At 39.3% G+C, this 20,329-nt stretch overlaps 1 protein-coding gene across 2 annotated transcripts in view; it reads left to right on the forward strand.

The window, feature by feature from the left end:
* pknox2 (pbx/knotted 1 homeobox 2) overlaps window positions 1-20,329 on the forward strand; it is a 152,598-nt gene that overhangs the window by 87,506 nt on the left and 44,763 nt on the right. Inside the window, exons 3-4 of one of the 2 annotated variants that reach the window (XM_033634900.2) lie at window positions 3,629-3,735; window positions 9,734-9,870. In XM_033634900.2, coding sequence (XP_033490791.1) covers window positions 3,649-3,735; window positions 9,734-9,870 — 224 coding nt within the window. In that variant the 5' untranslated portion in view covers window positions 3,629-3,648. The remainder of the gene's footprint in view (window positions 1-3,628; window positions 3,736-9,733; window positions 9,871-20,329) is intronic. The other variant, XM_078172168.1, reaches the window with a different exon arrangement.

Here is a 20,329-nt window from a genome sequence, read left to right on the forward strand (position 1 = left end):
AAGTCTCCAAAGTGTGTCCGATTTATGATGGAGATTTTAAGTCAGTTTCTCCAGAGGGATAAGAACTGATAACTGTGATATGGACCACCATAGCTTAACAAATAAAATGAAGAAGACAGTGTAAACTGTTTACCAATAACCTCCAGAATCAACCTCTTTCCAAAATGTCTTAATGCAATCACATGACCGTAACAAGTGGATAATTGTACCTTTGTGTGTTTTACATTTGTAACAGGGGCTTGATCTGTTGGGGAACATTCAGTGAGGGTAAAATAAGTTTGATGGAAAAAATTTCATTTTTGTTCATGTATAGAAATTGAAGTACATTTTGGAAAGATTCCACTGCAAATCTTGGTCCAATGTACAGGACTAAATGTAACCCTTAGATCGCGTTGCCACAGCAGCTTCAGGGAGTCATAAGCTGAGGAATCAGAATCCAGCAGTAGAGTATAAATCTTTGAAATTATTCCCTTGGGGTTCCTTTGAGATTTGGCTGAGAACGTGGCATTTTCCAACTCTCAGTTTTAGACAGATCTGGTTCTCCCCTAAAAGAGATTTAACAAAGTGATGAAATTGGAGAAATTTAAAAAAGTCCTTATGTGTATGTTAAATCAGTTCTAATTTGCTCAGTAGATTTTACAGCATCTGTGTTCAACAAACCTGCAGGATCTGACAGACCACTCCAATAGACCGATAGTCCTAATCTTACCTGGGAGATCAGGATTCAGTGCCAGGGGAGACCAAGCAGAAATAACAAAGGGGATGTGTACACATCTCACATCCCTCCAGACCAGGAGTGTGTTATAAATATATTACTGTTAAGAGAATTCAACTGGTCTATATTGCTGATAAAGGAAAGGGATTTATACCTTCTAGGGTAACATGCTAGAGACTCGAGACCCCACCATAAAGAGTCATTACTATTCATTAATCAGTTAGTCATAATTTTAAGTTGAGCTGAACAGTAGCAGAGTAGTATATTGGACAGGGATAAGCCTCCCATATTTTTGGAGTTGAACATTTGGATTTGAGGGTAACCTGATTTGACTGCCCACACGATTGAAACACCAAGTGAACTTTGTAGTATTCGTATCAGAGTTATTCATTAGTTTTTATTTTTATTTTGTTTTTCATTTTCAATTCCATTTTTAGGGTGGGTTTGCTCACTTCAGTTTAACTTTAATTGTTTTAAAATGGTTATTTTTGTTTTTATTAGTGTTAGTGATATTGTTATTATTTTTTCTAATATGCGAGGTATTTGTCAGAGGCAGATTTAGGAAGTTCAGATTAGGTATTATGATACAAACACAAGACTGTGTGTATGCAAATGACTCACAGTGATGCAGACATCCCTGTCTCAATAAACACATGCACCAGTGCCTCCCCATGCTTGTTGCGTGCATGTGGGAACTCATTTTCACTGTGTTTTTTTAAATGTATTTATTTATTTTTTAAGTGGGTGTTTGTTGGACCCATCCCCCACCTCTCCCACCCACCCTGCTTGCACTTTTAATGCCTTAACTTTTATTGTTTTCCTGCCACATGTACCCCTGACGCTTCAAGCCACCATTAAACAATGTGAGAGGATTGCTTTTTTCATCAGTGTCTAATGCTGGAAGTCACTGACCAAGTACCAGTTTTTGACGACCTTGGAGTGAGACGTTTTTTTTTAGCAAGACATCAGCAGAATTTCCAGTGGCAATTGTATCACCAAAAGTGGGTGTTTTAAGCCAAAAATCAGTCTTTTTCTAACCACAATTAAGCGGTTTTTGTGCCTGAACATAACCACATGTTAACCACAGCATTGTTGAAACGTAATGTTTCAAAATATCCGCTACATAATAAGGTAAAAATATTACATATTCGTGGTTTGCAAAAACATCCATTTATTTATTTATGTTTATTCTGGCGATTGGGTTGAAGAGCTACAGGAAAACTGCGCAGACGTACTGATGTCGGTGGCTCAGTTAATTCAAAGTTTCTGCGCTCTCTCGCTTCTGACAGATTTTCTCTCTGGACTGCATGTGCCAAAATTTCTAATATTTCCTTTTAAATGGTGGCAGACATCCAGTTGTCTGTTTGCTTCTCGTCTGTTCATGTTCCCTGGGCAACTCATAATGTTGCATCCGCGTGTTTCTGCTCCATCATCTACCCCCGCAGTGCCTCATATCCAAATTATTTTATGGATCTAAAGCAGCTCCAAATTTCCATTTGTCCCAACCTGTTCAGCCTTTCTGCACTATTGATTAGCTCTTGCTACCGCAAATCTCTCCCCAAGTTTAGCTGATCCATAAGCTGACCCCGACCCTTGCACTTTGACCTGATGTGATGACATTGTCATGTCAGATCAGAGGAACTGATTAAATTTGAACATTTTAAGTGTTTTTTTTTTTTTTTTCATATATTTTCCGACAGGCACATCATTTTATGCTATTTAAAATTTTAAACAAATGTTCAGATAGCCCATGACTTATGGTGAATTAGCCAACAATTAGCACACTGTGTTGTTTCATCCCTTGTCACCCACCTTCCCGTGCACTTGGCTTTACAAATTTAATCAGATTGTCAAAGAGTAAAACTAAATACATTTTATTTAATTTTAGTTGAGTTAGTTTGTAAGTACACAATATCTTTTCAGTTAGTTTTTTTTTTCTAAAGGCTAGTTTTTATTTTTATTTTATTTAACTAATGTGTTTTTTCACACAAATTTATGTTTTTATAATGGTTACAAACAGGACAGTTTGATACATAAAAGGTTTAATAAAATTTATCCTCGCATTTATCAAACACCCTCCCCCCCTCAGGTCAAATAGTTAATTTACAGGACATTTTCATGCAGCGTATACACATAGGTTATATGTAGCTTCAGGATGGAGCACCTGCTGTGCTTGCCTATAGTAAGTTGGGGCAATGGTGGGGGGTCTGCGTGTGTGTGTGTGTTTGTATGTGTGTATAACATAGCCCTGAACCAATTAGCTCCTTCAGTGGGGGTGGGAGTGATGGTTACAGCGGTGTTCCACAGGGTACAGCCCTCAGCCCTGTGGGGTCCCGGCCAATAGCAATTAGCCCACCAACAAGAGCTCTAATTAGCCCTCTTGATTGGCTTGGTAACAGCGCAACAACAACACCAGCAGCCAACACATAGAGACGACCAAGGTGACTCCACCAAGACGCAATGCTTTAAAGCCAGCTGTACTGTAATTAGTAAACAAGCATAGCTGTCTGTAATTGGTAAACAAGTAGTCGGGTTTGTTTGCGGTGTCATTATGAACCTGCTGCTATGTAAAGTATTTCTGTAAAGGGCTCCATGATTGAGTCTGTGTTGCTTTGTTTTCTTTCTGCTTGGCAGCATTGTTAGATCAGTCAGTATTAATACATCATCCAGGCTCTTCTGTCAGCTCTATGCAACACATGCAGAGGGAGGCTGAGGGGAGACAGAGCAAAGAAATAAATTAGTAAATGGAGAAGGGGAAGAAGAAGTGTGAGAGGGAAGAGTGAGATGTTGTGTTAGAATCCCATCTCCTATTATTTAATCATAGCAGCACCTGGTGGCTGCTGCTGTAATAGAATTTACAATCACTGCTTGCACTGGATTCATGTTTCTCTTTTTTATCTGTGTCTTTCCCAGTCTAGATGTGAAGCTATCCCATGATGCAACATGTGTCCCCAGCACCTGCAGTGACAATGATGGCCACCCAGAGCGTTCCTCCACCATCGTACCAGGAGAGCCAACAGGTCAGAGGTTTCATCAGAATTTACCTCAGTGTTTGAACTCCAACACTCGATACTCAACACATAGTAACACCTCAAGAATGACCCTGTTAAAGTTAAAGACCCTGAAAACTTATTTTTCTTAAGTTCTTACTGTGAGTGATGGGGTTTTCTGTCAGAGCTAGAACAGTGTTAAATGTTTAGGTAGATCTTTGCACTGTGGAAGAGGCTCACATGAAAACAAGTGATTTCATATAATCCTGTGCACCAATCAGAATTTAGCAACCTAACAGTTTGGATCATTATCCTGTGACAATTAATTAGTTTAAGTAGGTTAGCATTCTGTGCTCAAGCCTTAATAAGTAAGGACTAACTAAAATGTAAAGTGTTGCTTATTTAGCCATGATTATTTCATGCTAGTATAGGCAGTACTTCATATTTTAAAACTTAAGTTTTGTGGGTGATTTAAAGAGATTTTTAGAGCAGGCAAACATTTTTTTGTGTGCAAAAAACGATTAAGTTAATGACTTCTACCCCCACCAACTAGTAATCACTGTAAAGTCTAGGAATGTTTTTGTGGGAGATAATAAATTGTAGTAAACAGAAAGACTCTGTGGTAGTCCTAAAGTAATATTACAGTGATGCCAAAACAGATAAAAGTTGCAGTTAACTCTTTGGTTTTGATGACACTGGCTTTACTTCCTCACAGATACCAATGCTTTTGTGTGTTATAATAATAATAATAATAATAATAATAATAATAATGATAATAGTAGACAATAATATCTTGAAGGACACACAGAGAGTACAGACCTCCGCCAAGGCCAAACACCGTATCTGGCGATGTTGATGGTGCAATACAAGACACTCAGATCAATAATTTAGCAGCAAAACACTATTATCTGGGTATCTAATCACCACTGCTCTGCACTGCACACTTCCCTGGCTAGGCATCAACATAAAGTGGTGCAAATTTTCTTTTCCTAGGATGGCAAAGGCATGACCTGTGTTGGTTAAGATTAGGCAAGAGGAGTGAGTTTGGATAGGGTTAGGGTAAGGGCTCATTTATACTCAACATTGAATACATATACAGAGATGGACGAAGCCATCTGTTGGTCTGTGTTCATTTAGTTCATATGTGTGCACATTTTCTGAAAGCTTAAGAAAAATGGCAGCACTGCACTGCAGCCATAGGTAGCTATGATCCACAGCAGGACCGGGACAACACCTCACATTCCCGCCATCACACCAGTCCTAATTCACCATATAGTACAGGTCAACTCTCCTTCTCTCACCAGAGTGCTCTGCTCTGTCAGATCGGCATATAGAAAAAGAATCACCTGGCTGAATGGCACTGTCCAGGATTTAGCCAAGCTTCAAGGAATCAGAGGATATTACAGTTCCTGATATGGAGGTCGTCGAGTTTATTTTCCAAAGTTTGTATGGCTAGGAGAATGCTAGTTCAGCTGATGTCCATTGTCTCTCCATCTTCCTTGATGTTTACTGATGTTTACATTTGAAAAATCACCTGGCTCGCTAGCAGCTAGCTAGCTAGAAGTAAGAAGGAGAGTTTACAGACTGATAAATGGATTTTCTCATCCCAGTGAGTGGCCTGCAGCCACACGCCACCGTCTAACACCAACTCCAAAAAGCACCACTAAGACTTGCAAAATAGACAGAAGACTCTGAATATAGTACACATTTAGTGGAGCTGACAGAGAGGCAGCTGGAAGCGACTGCGCCTGCAAGATAGGACTGAAGGAGACCACAAAGACATTTAAAAAATGCCGTAATGGAACAAGTCAGTAATGTAGCGAAAGTAATTCTCCATCCACATGCCACAATGTATTTATTGGCCTTACAGGCCACCACCGTCTGCAACTCTGCCTCTGTTAAAAGGTACAATATTACAACCTCCTTCACCGTCGCCTCGTTTGTTGTGTGAAACTTTTAAAATCGCCCTCTAGTGCCATCTATTGCTGTATCTATGCCAACATAAAGAACGCAAAGAAGTATGAGGCCAGTGCTGTTTACAATGTTAGAAATGGATGTATCTATTTTTCTATGTAAAGGGAGTAGAAATAAGCCTTAAGAATATCAGGATATGCTAATCAGAGGCAAAGTAAGGGAGAGTAAGGCAGGTCCTGCCTTCACCATCCTGAGAAAATAAATTCATATATGGGACAGAATGAGCACTGCCTTACGCAAAAAGTTATTTGCTGATAAAACAATATACAATATGTCATCTTACATAGTGGTGTAACTAATGTTTTGGGTTGAATAGACCTTAGAGAGGTTTAACACCCTTTTAGTGCTCTAATGAACAAACTGTTAGAAAAGTCCAATCACAAAAATCCAGACTACTCACATGATTTTGGATTTGGAAGGGGTAGTGCTGCGCAGAAACTATTGTTAACTCAAATCACACATATAGAGCATCCACTGTATGTAACCATGTTCTACAGCTGGGGTCTCTGAGGTCCCAAACAAAAGTCTTTGCAGGAATATTAAAACGATTTTTCATGAGGTTGAATTGCATTTTATAATTAAGACATGAGTGATATGTACTGTATGTCAAAGTGTAAGAATAAGAGGTCAAGCCCCAGCCTGCGGTGTTTAACATAACACGTGATGCCACCAACAGGTCAGTGTAATTAATGTAGCCTAACAGGGCTGGACCAAGGCTCAGTCTAACACTGCAGACCATCCCATGGAGGGGAGGTAGAGCAGGTTCATCCGACTGCCTAACCCTCCTCCACGTCCACACCACCTCTGTCTACTTTCGCCCAGAGGATTAGTGCCATGGGAGAGCTTCCGAGCTGCAGTCTGCGCGCTCGGCAAATGCAAATGAGAGCTAGTTAAGTGTGAAGAAGCTAATTTATTTCCCATTTGGTGCTCGGATTAAGACTTGAAGCTTCCTCCCACCCCACCACGACTCAAAAAAAAAAAAAAAAGGCGGGGGATGGGGGGTTGTTCGACTCATTTCCTCAGAGAGAACGAATGAAAGACCAAAGTGGGGTGGGAAGGGATGAAGAAGACAACGGATTGTGTTCGTAAAGCATGTCACTCCCCTGGCCACCCTACAGCACAAATAATACCAAAGACCAGATTATATAATGATTCCATGTTGAGCCAACAGTACTGTGGATCCTCAGAGCAAAGGAATACAGTATGCTTCAGCAGTATGGCTGGTTGTGAACACATTGTTAAGTTGCTAAATCCTAATTGAATATTTATCATTTAACAGGAATCTATATATGACCTGAGCATGCCTTGTTCAATTACGGAATCTATCCTATCTCAGTCATTGTGTTTAACAGCTTCATTACAAGGCTACTGACCTGTCAAGCAACAATGATTCATTCCAGCTACATCCTCATTTGTAGTCTGTTGGCATCAGATGCATGTTGCACCTTATTGCTTTTGAAAAGTGATTAAAAAATTACTTACACCTCTCAAGCAGCTGTGTGCTCATTACGAGAAGTAGAAGAAGTTTATGTTAGGATTTTTAAATAATTGAAAAACTGGTTATTTTGGTCGTGTAATTTTCATATTTAGCCTGACGTTCAGCAGTTCAGTGAGCAAGTTTAAAGGTCCAGTGTGTCGTATTTTGGGGCTATATGTTGGTGTAAATGGAAAAAAATTAGAATGTTTTCTTTAGTGTATAATCACTTAAAATTAAGAATTATCACGTTTTCGTGATATGAAAGAATGAGCTGTTTATATCCAAATAGGGAGCGGGTCCTTGTCTATGGAGATCGGCATGTTTCTACAGTAGCCTACAAACCAAACACTGGCTCTAAATATGGCCATTTGGTTTGTTATTGAGTTGGCCACTGTAATTAGAAGCACCTCCGTGATAAGAGAGATGGAAAAACACAGATTCTTTTTTTTTCTTTTTTTACATGAAACTGCTTTTGGTGTTTCTGCTGGTTTAAATCATCGGTCTGTTTGTTTTGGAGAAGAAAAGACCTCTCGTGGTAAAAACCTCCTGAACAATGAACAGTTGAAGGGATTCTAAGGGTCAGAAATTTTAGTCACTTGCAGTCTGCAATCCTCACTGTTACGTACCAGTAAATCTTTTTAAGTCTTACACATTATTCCTTGAAGTGACTCAATGGTTTGATTTTAGGTTAGCAGCCACACACACATCAGAAAAAACAAGCCCATGCTAAAGCTAACTAAAAGCAAATTATAGGTTGGTTTGTTTGCAGTTTTTTTCCATTCAGTTTAGATCATTTTTACAAACAGGGATACATTGTAAAAAAGACATTCATTTTTGTTCTTTTTAATTTTCTGCTATAAATTTATATTTCCATGCTAGTAGCAATGTTGGTCTGTCGGTCCACAGCTTTGGTCCACAACTAAAATATCAACAGATCAGTGGTTCCGAACGAGTGGGTCACAGTCAAAAAGTTCTGTCACGGGTCCATTCTGAATGGACTGCAAATGACTTGCAAATTTGTAAAGTTTGTAAAAAAACAAATTTTATTTTTTAAGTGAAGTGAATTACTGGCAAAGGCCATTTTCTGCTGTAGAGTGAGTGACTAACAGACAGCTATTTGACAGAGAAAGCAAACTAGCTTGACCTCTTGGCCAAATGCAAGTATGAAGCTCGATAAACAAAACTATGTGGACTTTGAACTAATGACTAAAGAGAAATCTGGACCTTGTGGCTGGAACGGTTGGGAACCACTGTATTAGATGGATTGCCATGAAACTCATAGAGACATACAGTACATGGTGACCCACTGTCCAGTACTTCGGGCTAATTATGAAAAAAATACCTGCAAAACTGATGACATCCCCATCAGCCTAAACTGTGCAGGAGTGTGTCTCCCAGGGTACCATGCAACTTAACTCAATATCATCTGACTATGACACATTAGGAGACCTTTCAAAGGGTTTTATGCAATGTTTTTCCCTCAGGTCAAATGTTCAATATGTTTCCCTGGGTCAGTTTGTAGAAATCACCTACCTACAGCTTATAACCGACTATTGTTATACTCCTTGAAACCTACAATCTCAGATTTTCGGCAAAGAAAGTTTACTTGATTTTAGATATTGATATCTCTACAGTAGCTGAATGGATTTTTGTCATTCTAGCTGCATTTGAAATCTCCATCTCCCTTTGTGTTTTCTGCAATTTGATCTGCGAAGATAGCCCTTACCAATCTCTTACAATTTTGGTTTACACAGTGGTAGTTGTACCACCAGGTAGATGGGTATGTAATCAAGGGGAAGTGGGCACACTTTCCTATAGGCCTATATTTCACTAACTTTTTGGCAGATAGGTGGGTATACAGTAAGAGTCAATACGTTTACATGCACAGTTAAGTCAAGCTACTGCAGCTTGACTAGGCCATTTAATTGGACTTCTGTCCTTGTCCAAGTATATAAGCATGGGAGGGGATTTGATTTACTGACCAAAGTATGTTACACTCTGCCATGATAGGTAGTGATATACCCCCTTTCAGCTTGTTAGTATTGGACCTTTTTGTTGTGACCCATTATGTCACAGACCAAGCAATCAACATACAAGTTAGCTACGATTCGCTAGCTGCAAACTGGTACCATGGTAGACAACTTTAAAGCTCTGAACATTTTGGTGTACACTTTACTTTTTCTTTTTCTTCTCTTCTTCTACTATGCATTTAATGGTATTTGACTTTTGGGTTAAAGTCGTGGGCAGAAACTGTGGAGCATGAGCAGTGCACCTAGGCCAGTTGGGTCTGATTAGTAATATGATTCCCAAATCTGGGTGTGTTAGTCCAACTTTGAGAAATTGGATTTAGTACGGTTTTAGCTGGATAACACAATAAATCAATTTTTCTCTCATGTTATGTAAAGGTACTGAGTTAAACATGTTAGCATGCTGGTATTAGCATTTAGCTCAAAGCACTGATGTGCCTAAGTGCAGCCTCACAGAGCGACTAGCATGTTAGCTGTAGGCTGTTTTATTGTTAGCTTGAATGTGACATAATTTTGTTCTGTTTTTGTTTTGTTTTTTTTGTGTCCCCAGATGACGGGCACCACTCAGCAGAACACCAAGACCCCACAGGTCCATATCCCAGCAGCCTCTGCAGCAGGAAATACCTCTGTCAGTGTGACCCTTGACCCCCAGGCCCAGCTTGAGTCTGACAAGAGGGCTGTTTACAGGTTGGTTCAATCTCCCATAAGAGGTTTATTTGCCATTAGAGGGTGTATACGTCTATCTTGGGTGAATGATGCACTACTATGAAACACCACTTTCTTTTGCAACTGGTAATCACTTTGGCTTTTGCTAAATTAAATATGAGTACTTGTCAAACTAGTTTTGGCTATGCGCACCATCCTGCCCTTGAATTTTCTTCCACTTCTTTTTTCCTTTGAAATAATTTTTGCATATTCTCTCTAACCCCACACTAGCTTTAAGAAATTGTACCTAATTGACTTGATGTGCTTCTTGCTGATGAAGGCCACAAGCACTAGTGTTGTTTTTAATATGTTCTCCTAAACTAGCCATGACTTTAAAGCTTTTGAAAATTGCACTTGAAGGGTGCCTCCTTCAATTTTCACTTAGTGTCGTTCATAAACCAAAGAGCACCTTCAATAAATGCTTTCACTCATCAAAGGCGAGCAGAAGCACCCTCAATTTCTTTTTCCTTGGATTTAATAAATTGACTTTAAAATAAGCATTTGATATACTGCCAATAGTCAGGCTGTTTCTCTAACTTGTGCACAGAAGCTCAAGCCTCTTATGACTCTGATTATTAGGGTGAGACAATGAATGAATGCATAAATGAATGAATGCTTTCTAATGCTTTCCCGTCATTGTGTTGTGTTATAACCACTCAAGAGGGCTAAAGGAAACAAACAAACAAACAAAAAAAAACGCATTTAAACCAGCAAATGTTTTGTGTAAGGTTCCGGACTTAAATTGTAAAACATAATGTATTTCTCTTTCACGCCAACAGTCATTTTCAAAGGTAAGCATCACTCTCCAAGTGGTAGAGACCTCATTTTGATATTAAACTACTAGTTTGCTAATACTTATTGGTGAAGTCCAAATATACAAATGAATCGCACTGAGGGGGACACTGCACTTTTGTAAAAGAGATTTCATTTTGTGTCAAAATAAGTACACCTAAACCATTGCTGTTTATCAAAGGCAGTGTGATTTTTTTAAAAATACTTTTTTAGGCAAACTTTAAAGGGGAACACTGCCAAAATTAAGAATTCCAATACAATATTTCCATGGCCTTGGAAAATTCAATCAATATTTATGAACACAAGCTACTCTCTCACAGCCAGAAACCAGAGAAGTAAGTCTCAAACTTGTGATGTCACAGGGTTCAAAATCTGGAGCTTCTCCATAGACAAAGAATGGGATACTGATTTTGTGGACACACAGAATGTTTCTTTGCTTTTTTTCCCAAATGAGCTTTATTCTATTGTAGTGTTCACAGTTCTGAAATATAAAATGTACCCATATTCTCAGAACATCCCCTCTGTTGCTCTTGTATCCCCTTTCCACCAATATGGAACCGGTTCCTACACCTAATTTTGAACTGTTCAGAATATTTTGACCAAACATAAGTTGTTTCAGAACCCAAAAAGTTGGGCTGGAACCAAAAAATAGCACGTTGTCCTTGACCTGAAGTGCCAAAAGGGACAACATCAGTGAGTGTGCCATATTCTAATGGTTGGAAAAAGAGGATGGAGAAGTCAGTTGAGGTACTTTCTGAAGAAAACTTGTGTAGTGGTCTGTAATTGGTCCATGCTTGATTTGTGCGTGAAAACAAATATCTATACAGACAAAGCAAAAAGTTAGAAGTTAATTAATGTAATCCATGACTTTGCCACTACCCTTTGATGACACATCCTTGATTACAGAGGTTCTGTGCGACATTGGTGAAAATGCTAACACATTCTCACTCCAACCTTGTCACCTATTGACGTTTGGTCATAGACTTTCCACATTGAGATATGACGTGCAAGGTACTGTGGATGCATTGGTCAATGACGTCCTAGATGCCTTGTCAACTTCAGCCTGTTACATGCATTGTTTTTTCCTTCAACAACAAACGCAGGTGGTTACGTTTAGTCAACACATACATGGTTGGGTTTAGGAAAAAGAGTATCAATGTCATCTAAAATGTCTTCCCCATGTCAATGTCTGAGGAGCACTTCTTGGCTTTATAGCATATGACATCACAAATGTGAGTTTTATTACTGTAGCTTTTGGATTTGGGAGAGTTGTTCATGTTTACTAATATTCTTGGACTGTCTTAGACGATAGGAATAACATTTATGAATTTTTGAAATCGGCATAGTTCCCCTTTAAGAATATTTTCCAGTAAGCTCTGAGTAAAATCATTGTGAGAAAATGTTGTTGACACTGAAGTGGAGATAAGCTTTTTGCCTTTTTTCCTCTTTTGTCACCCTTATTTTAGGATGTTTACAGATCACCCTACAGACATTTGTTCCAAATTGTTTTTTTTATTTACCATGTAGAAGCCCTCAAAGGCACCACCTTGTTAGGTGTGGAAAAATAAGCAAGAAAATCACTGCTGGGTGAAACCCAAAACTCTAGTAAAAAAAAAAAAAGAAGGAAAAAAAAAACACCTCACTCCTCTCTCAGCTTATCACTAGAATATTGATGCACCCTTATAATGAGCTTGTATTATCTATTTATGAAGTAAATTATTCAAAATACAGACATTTTTAATCGAGCTGGTGTAGGCACCAAACCAACAACTTACTAGATTTGTTGAGTCGAGTGAGACACGAGCTGCCCTGCACTGTCTGGTGCAGCCTGTCCTGTAACGATGACACTGCAGACTACGTTGAGCCGTCTGTCCCAGCTCCTCAGGTCCCACCCGCGGGTATCCATCACTGCTGTCTGAGGAGGTGCGAGCCCCCGTGCTCAGGCCTGAGGCGAGCTGCTGTAAAGTCCTTAGCAGCTCCTCTGAGATACAAGGCAGCCTTTGATGTTAGCAGCCATGTTTGGAGCAGCTCCGGGTGGTGGTGGTGCTGTGTGGCAATGGGGGTGTCTCAGTCCAAGCCAGCCCCTCTTCTGCTTCTACACAGGCTTTATGGATCTTCACTTTCCTCCTCTTCCTTTTCTAAACCACATTAACAGGAAAGCAAAAACAGAGGAATCTCACAGTGACAGCTAAACAAAACAAGATTGTTTGTAGCATTGATATAGGCCTTATTATTTATAAGTTTATTTAAATCTAGCCTCAGCTCTCTTGTTGTCTTCTGGAGAGAATATATTAATGCTAATAATGCTAATGTACTTTATTGGCTGCTTGATTGGAGTGCCTCTATAAGAGCCGGGATCTGTGTATCCATTCTTGGGTGTGTTAATTAATGTAAAACATATTTAAACATGCACAGTAGAGGAGGACTTGCAGCAGTGTGTATTGTTTGTGTGGCGTGTGGTTGTAAAAGTGTACTGATGACACTGTGCTGCAGCAAACAGGATGACAATGTACATGCATACACACAAACAATATGGATTATAGAAATAGATCAACATATTGGGAATATACTCATTTTCACTAACTGGTCATAGGTCACTAACTGTGTATACGGCTTAACTCATGGTGCAAAATGTCTTTTACCACAACATTAAATGTAACCTATTAGAACCATTGTGAAATACATAAACATTAATCACTGCATAATGGGTAATGTGAGTGATTTAGAGCACATTTAAACACAGTTTTCGTCAGCTTATGGCCTTAAACACATTGTCTCATGGCATGCTGGAAAACTCCACCCATTCAGCCCCAACACACCACAATATGTTACATGCACAAAGTGTTGTTTATTGGCCTAAACTAATTAGGTGAAATAGGCTTTATAAATTTCCGTCAAATTAACTCAAAACTCAAAAAATGATGTCAAGCTCACAAGGGATGATTTTTATGTCAAGTAAACATCCAGCTTTTATATCATTTTGACAACCCGGGGCATTTGTGTAGACTTAAAAAAAAAAAAAAAAAAAAAAATGTGTTATGGATGGATTGGGGTTTACATTGCATAATTAACTTAAAGTTAACATGTACCCATTGAATTTTGTTTCATGGATTTGCCTATTTCACTGACACTGATTTGTGCCTCAGAAACTTTAATAGGTGCTAGTCTAAAAGAAATGAGTGGCATTTACATTGTTTTTCATAAAGCAGCATAACAACAGCAGTGGTGTAACTCAACCATAAGTGAAGCAAGCTTCTCTTTATCATGGCTGGACACTCTATTAAGTAAATCTCCAGTCTTGTAGTGCTACACAGAACATATGTTCCAGTCATTCTTCCCAACTGTATTCAAAGTACCAAGAGTTGCTGTAACTCTGCTAGCACTAATGTGTTTATGAGTGCAATAACTCCTTCACTCAGATGTAATCTTAAAACATCGTAATAATTAAATGTTATTCCTCAATGAATAAAAATAATGGTCAAATAATAGTCAGGTCAACTGTAAAACTACAGGCGATGAGCCCTTATTGAACCATGTTACAAAAAAGGAGGCTCATGGTTGAACTTAACTGCCACATCCTGATTTATGGTTAAGAGTACGAGCTGGAACAACAGCTAACCCTAACCCTAACCCAAACAGACAGAATCCGACATTTAAATTCGTCGGAATAACTTTGGACTGAGCCAGGCTAGCTATTCCCCACTGCTTCCAATCTTTGTGCTAGGCTAACCACGTGTACTGTACATAACACACAGTGTCTCTGAAAGTCAGGGAAGGATCCTTAGATGGTTGAATTTCAAGGAGTCTACGTCATCAGATCTCGCTGGACTGTTCCAATGTGAAGGATCCTTTAAATTCTACTGAAGATGGTGTCCTTCCTTCAGAGAATCTTCATGAATGTGTGTGTGTATCCTCAGCGGGCGTGAAGTACCCACTGTTCTTTGCGCATGATTTGCCAGGATGGTGCACACCTGGGCATTCACTAGCCTATTCCACTAAGGCCCTGTTTAGATGACAACCGTTTCTCTAAAAACAGAAAAGTCTGTCCTTGGCGTTTTAAAAAACTTCTGCGTTTATATGATGACGTTATTGAAACGATCCCCGTTCAAACGAAGCCGCAAAATCTACTGGAGACGCTGTAGAATGCACGCCAGGCCAATGGGTGGCAGTGTAAATTTGCAAAGCAACACCACAGCATGACGTCATGCGCCTGCGCTGAAGCGCCTTCCTCTACAACGCGGTGATTACAAACCAAAACAAAGAAGACACAATGGCGAAAGCATGCACAGATTACCATACCTTACAGATGCCTAGTGACTGGAACCGTAATGCGCATGTGCGAAAAGTCTCCGTTTTCAGAGGAACTGCATATTGGAAGTTTACATGACAATAGAGACGCTTCTGTTTCCAAAACGTTGCACTCTGGAACCCGTTTTCAAATCATTGCGTTTTCAGGCACCCAAAACGCTGCTGTCGTGTAAACGATCGGCCAAAACGCAACTAAAGTTTACTGTTTTCAGTTGAAATCATTGTCATATAAACAGGACCTAAACGCAAGGAAGGAGTCTTGCCTCGCCTCTGTTAGAAGGACCCGTCCTACCAAGGAAGCATCCTTGACTTTGAGAAGCATCAACAGTCAGAAGATTGGTATTCATCTTCTCCACTGACTCGCAAATAAGCATATTTCCCAAAATGCTGACCTATTTCTTATAGGCTACACTTTTTTTCACTGATTCTTAAGGTAAATATAACCCACTGTGCTAACACAGCTCTTTAAAGTCAAGCAGTGAAACTACACAATGGAAAAATACACTTGACATGGTATATTTACAATTAGAACTTAATGTAAAACATGCATCACTTGTGTTAGAGATATCAGCTGTACAGATGTCTGCCCTCTCTCTTTAAATGCAAAGCGGCTTGTGGTGCAAAGTGACATAAAAATACAGTTGAAAAACTCAACAGCAATGTCTCTTCTACAAATCATGACCCGGTTACTCAAGATAATCCACAGACCTTGCTGTGACAAGTTTCATATAGGAACTACTGTCTTTCAACTGAACTACACCCATCAACCATATCACAATGCGGAAGGAAGCGTAGAAGAGATGTAAACATTAGTGGCGTCCTCCTCAACTGAGTTGTAACGTTTGCTAATTCAGTGGTGCTAGGTGAGCTAGCAGTAGATGCACACTGCGAGTTCTTTATATGACATATTGCATGGACAGAGAAATTCAAATAAGCTGTAGTAGTTTACAAAGTTTGGATTATTGTTGGGCTCATCTTCTCTAAAACACCATCAGTTAGATGAATAACTCCTACTCCTTTAGCAGTTTAGCAATTCCCTGAAATAGGTCCATATTATTTCATTTTACAGGCACATATAGCTGTATATTATCAGTGTCTTTATGTGACACGACAAAATGAGAATTAAGATGGGAACTCAAGTTACTTACTGGTTAATGGTGCTATGTAGAATATAGAGCCAGCAGAGTCTGTAAATGTGTATGATGGCCAATTAAAATGTTGTGATCAACAGTGTCAGAGGCAGCACTGAGCTCAGGGAGCCTCACAAGCTCAGGATTCACCAGCATGTGCTGTTAAAATATGATTATTTGTAGCTCTTAAGTGAAAGCCTTGCTGTTCCGTACCCAGAGGAGGCAGAGCAGATTAGAATTTTTGAAATTATTTTTGCCCATGCAAGGAGCTAATGACTAAACGCACCTTGTTACCTTGTTATAAACGCAATTAAATTTGACTTCACAAGTCACCGTCTCCCACAGTGAGTCAAATTATGCAAAAAAAAAAAAAAAAAAAAAGGAAAACACAAATAGCACTCTTATTTTAATAGAAGTCGAATCCGCCAGTGTTCCTGCCTCTACGCAGTGCTCATATGGGGGCTGTAGACTTTGAAAAGAGAAAAGCATGGAGAATCAGCATCTCTGCCATTTTTCTTTAATTATTTTGCTCAGGAAGTCTGTGTGGGCTTTAATGTTTCTTTTCACTAATTGCTAGAATGCCAACTTTATGAGGAGATGTGTGGTTTCCTCTCTCCCTCTCTCTGTCTCTCTGCCTACTTTGTTATTAGCAGCGGAGTAAATGTGTGATAGGGTAATTAGCCTAATGAGTTGTGGCATTTACTATAAAGATCCTTCTGGATTCCCTGCATCTTATTAAAAAGCCGGTGAGGCTTTTGTTTTTTGGGTTGCGAATGTAGCGTTTGCGGCTGATGGAAGCAGAATCGGCTGGAGATGGAAACATGCACTTAATTGAAAGAGACTTCATAATAGTCCCTTTTTTAAAACAGAAATGTCCTTGTGATGCTCAGAAACAACTCGGGTAGAAGAGCTGTGTTTACCAGAACACGCTGTTTTAAGGTCACACTTTTATGTTTGCCGTTTGTTTGAGTTAACTGCTTCACTTGCTTTACATGTAGAGAACTTAGAGAATCAATAATAAGCACTAAGACCATTATTACACTTGCTGTATACAGTAAGAGCCACTACATTTCTATGGTCTACACACTATTCCAGACAGGAGGCTATTACCTGATTTGTCTAAAATAAAAGACACAATCTGTTCTTTAGATGTATAAGAACCTGTTCATCAAACATACTGAAGTCTACTTGACTTAACAAACATAATATGTAACATATTTTATTAGCATCAGAAAGTGAAAGAAAACAGGATTAAAATCTGATTTATTCTGTGTTTTGACAGCAGTGGGATCCTTTTCCAAAGCTGCCAGTGTTGCAGTGCAGAGCCCTGTATGGTGCATATTATAATTCACTCCCCTCCATAGTGGGTCTTTGCTGAAAGCCTCTCCCATGCTGGTCAGCCGGGGTATTTTGCATTGAGACTGGATTTAAGGGTTTGTGTGTGTGTATTTGTGGGGAGGTTAACATGCCGTCATGCTGACAGCCGCCAAACTCCAAGACATACAGGAATTTATCCAGCCTCGGGTGCGTTTATGCTCGCATATGCACTCGTTGTTAATGGCATAAAAAAGAAGTGAAGATTTGAAGACCTCTCATGTTGTACACAACAGGAGGGAGCACATTTAATTTGACACGTCCAAGGATGCCGTTGGCCACATTTGCGCTCGCCTATGTGTTTGCCTGCCTCTGTAATGCACCATAAAGTCTGTTTATCCTCACTGCCACAATGCATCAATGCATCCTCGACCACTGCGCTGCTTTTCCAGCAGTGCAAAGACTCTCACTGTCTGACGGGCTTAAAGCAGGCTGTGCCTCCCCCATTTAGCAGGTCAGCATGTGCTGGTGCTCAGCCGCTGCTGAATGCAGGAAACTGTGTCAAAGCTCAAGTGGTTTTATTGGCTGTTTCTTTCAGATACCCATTTTTTATGAGTTTCCTCTCCGCTTGACTTTGGATGAGAAAGGAAGTCCACAATTTTCTTTTTTTGTTTTTTACTTGGGCAATTTAGTAATCCGTGTTATCTTTTCTTGGCACAAGAGTGGCCTACAGCAAACACAGAGGAGAAAAGAACACCATTTGCACTTCACAGCTGTCAAGTAATGCCCTCTGGAAACAGTCATTCAGACGGAAATTTTATCTTCACGTTTTTGTTTCAATGAAAGGAACTTTTGCTAGACACAGAACCTATATTTGATTGACTTTTCTCCTTCACTGATTAGTTTATGTAGGGCTGTGTGTGTGTGTGTGTGTGTGTGTGTGTGTACATTTACATACATTGTATGCATACACATACACTGACATACACAGACACGCACAGATTCCATTTTATTAGGTACACCAATTTAAAACTAATGCAGTCTAAAACAACATGCCTTCATTCCTGGGTGTATGTATAACGGACATAAGGTGGCAGATTAGACAGACATACGTGAAGATGTTTTTTGTGCATGTATGAAAGTGTGTTGTGTGACCAGAAGAATGTGCAGGTATGCGTCAAGAGGAGCAGAACCTCAGACCTGTAGGAGGGAGGTGGTCCACTGTATGTGTTTTCTTTCTTTTTTCCTTAGTGACTGTGTCAATTTAAAGGGACCCAGCCCCTGAAGAAATGAAACTGACTGGCTGCACTGTGTGTATTTATAGCATCCCAAATAATTCTGTTAATCCATGGTTTCTGGTTGTGGAATGATCTAACTGTAGTTTTGAGTACAGTTGCTTCTGTTGTTTTACAAATTAAATCCACGACAGGCTCATCAATGGTGGTGTCCTGGAAAATGCTCCAGACTCTGATTGGCTCCATCGCTCGTGTCACTGGGGGCCTGCATTGTAGTTTGTTTACTTGGCCTTGTTGACTGCCATTGGCCTATCAGCAAATAAGACGACATTTACTGATGACAGTTGCTAATGTTTTTCTGGTTGTGTCGCATCAATTTTGCGCAGATTAAACAACAGGGCTCGAGACTAATGGCGTCCTGTCATCCTGGGGACAATAGCAAATGTGGACAAACACAGATCTTCCCAGCGATGCCACTGCGAGGAAAGGATGCATTAAAACACACTATTGGTCATCAAAGTACACACCCTATTTTTTCCCCTGATAATCAGGCCCTAATGGAATCTGCAGGTTTTTTAATTGTTAGCTGTGAAAATCTAAAATGAAAATCTGGTGAATTTGTTTCTTTTTTTGGTCATAATGTGATAGACAGTATTCATTTATGATAACAATTGTTTTTGAATAAAAATAACCTCACACAAAACATTAAAACATTAAATTACCTCAGGCAGGCCTAAAGAGCTACTTAGTCGATTGTAGAAGAAACTTAGTCAATTTTAGAAGAAAAATGTAAACATCTGTTGGAAAAGTCAATCAACAAAATGTAGGACACATGGCCATTAAAATGGAAGGTTCAATATGGAGCAGAGAGAATGAAAATGAATTTGATGATCTGTTAACAACCTATTAACAGTAAATCTTATTTTTGACATTTCTTCTGACGACACCACTAACTTTGGTTTTAATGCTAACTGAATACACACATGATTGTCACACACATGCACAAGGTGGTGGAGGAGACAGTGACAACATTCTAAGTTTTGATGTAGCTGATAATGCTACATTGTGAAAAACAAATCTGTGTTGACATCTGCAGGAGGAGAGCTAGTTAACGTTAGCTGTTACAGTAGCTGCTAGCAGCTGGTGGTAGGAGCAGCTAAGGAACGTTACACTGAGTTACATTATGATGCGTTCAAGCACTATGCAGTAAAAATGAGGATTGGGCGAAGGTAAATAATACCATTCTCATGATGAGTTCAAATCTAATCTTGTAAAACAAATTTCTTTTGGCCTGAAACTTGAATAAATACAGCTGTTTGAAGGAGACTTTTTTGATGTCTTCACAGCAATTTACAATAGATATTATAGAGGTAATAATGATGTATTAGATGTAGTGAAAAGACTTTGGAAGCAGTTCTTTTAAAAGAAATTTTTTACAGTACATGTAAAAAAAAAGGTTATTTTAAAGGTTGTTCCATAAATTCGTATGATTGAATTTGTGCTCATTGAAACATAGTGTAGTGACAGCCTGAATGACTTCAAAACACTTAAGTTATGTTTTTATAATGAAGGATTCTTTGTTTCCCTGGCACAAAAGGAGGAATTAATAACAACAAAAACCAAATAAACAACAACAAAAAACATCGGTATTGATATCAGTAT

Source organism: Epinephelus lanceolatus, chromosome 11 (assembly GCF_041903045.1).
Source record: "Epinephelus lanceolatus isolate andai-2023 chromosome 11, ASM4190304v1, whole genome shotgun sequence".
In the NCBI taxonomy this organism is placed as follows: domain Eukaryota; kingdom Metazoa; phylum Chordata; class Actinopteri; order Perciformes; family Serranidae; genus Epinephelus; species Epinephelus lanceolatus.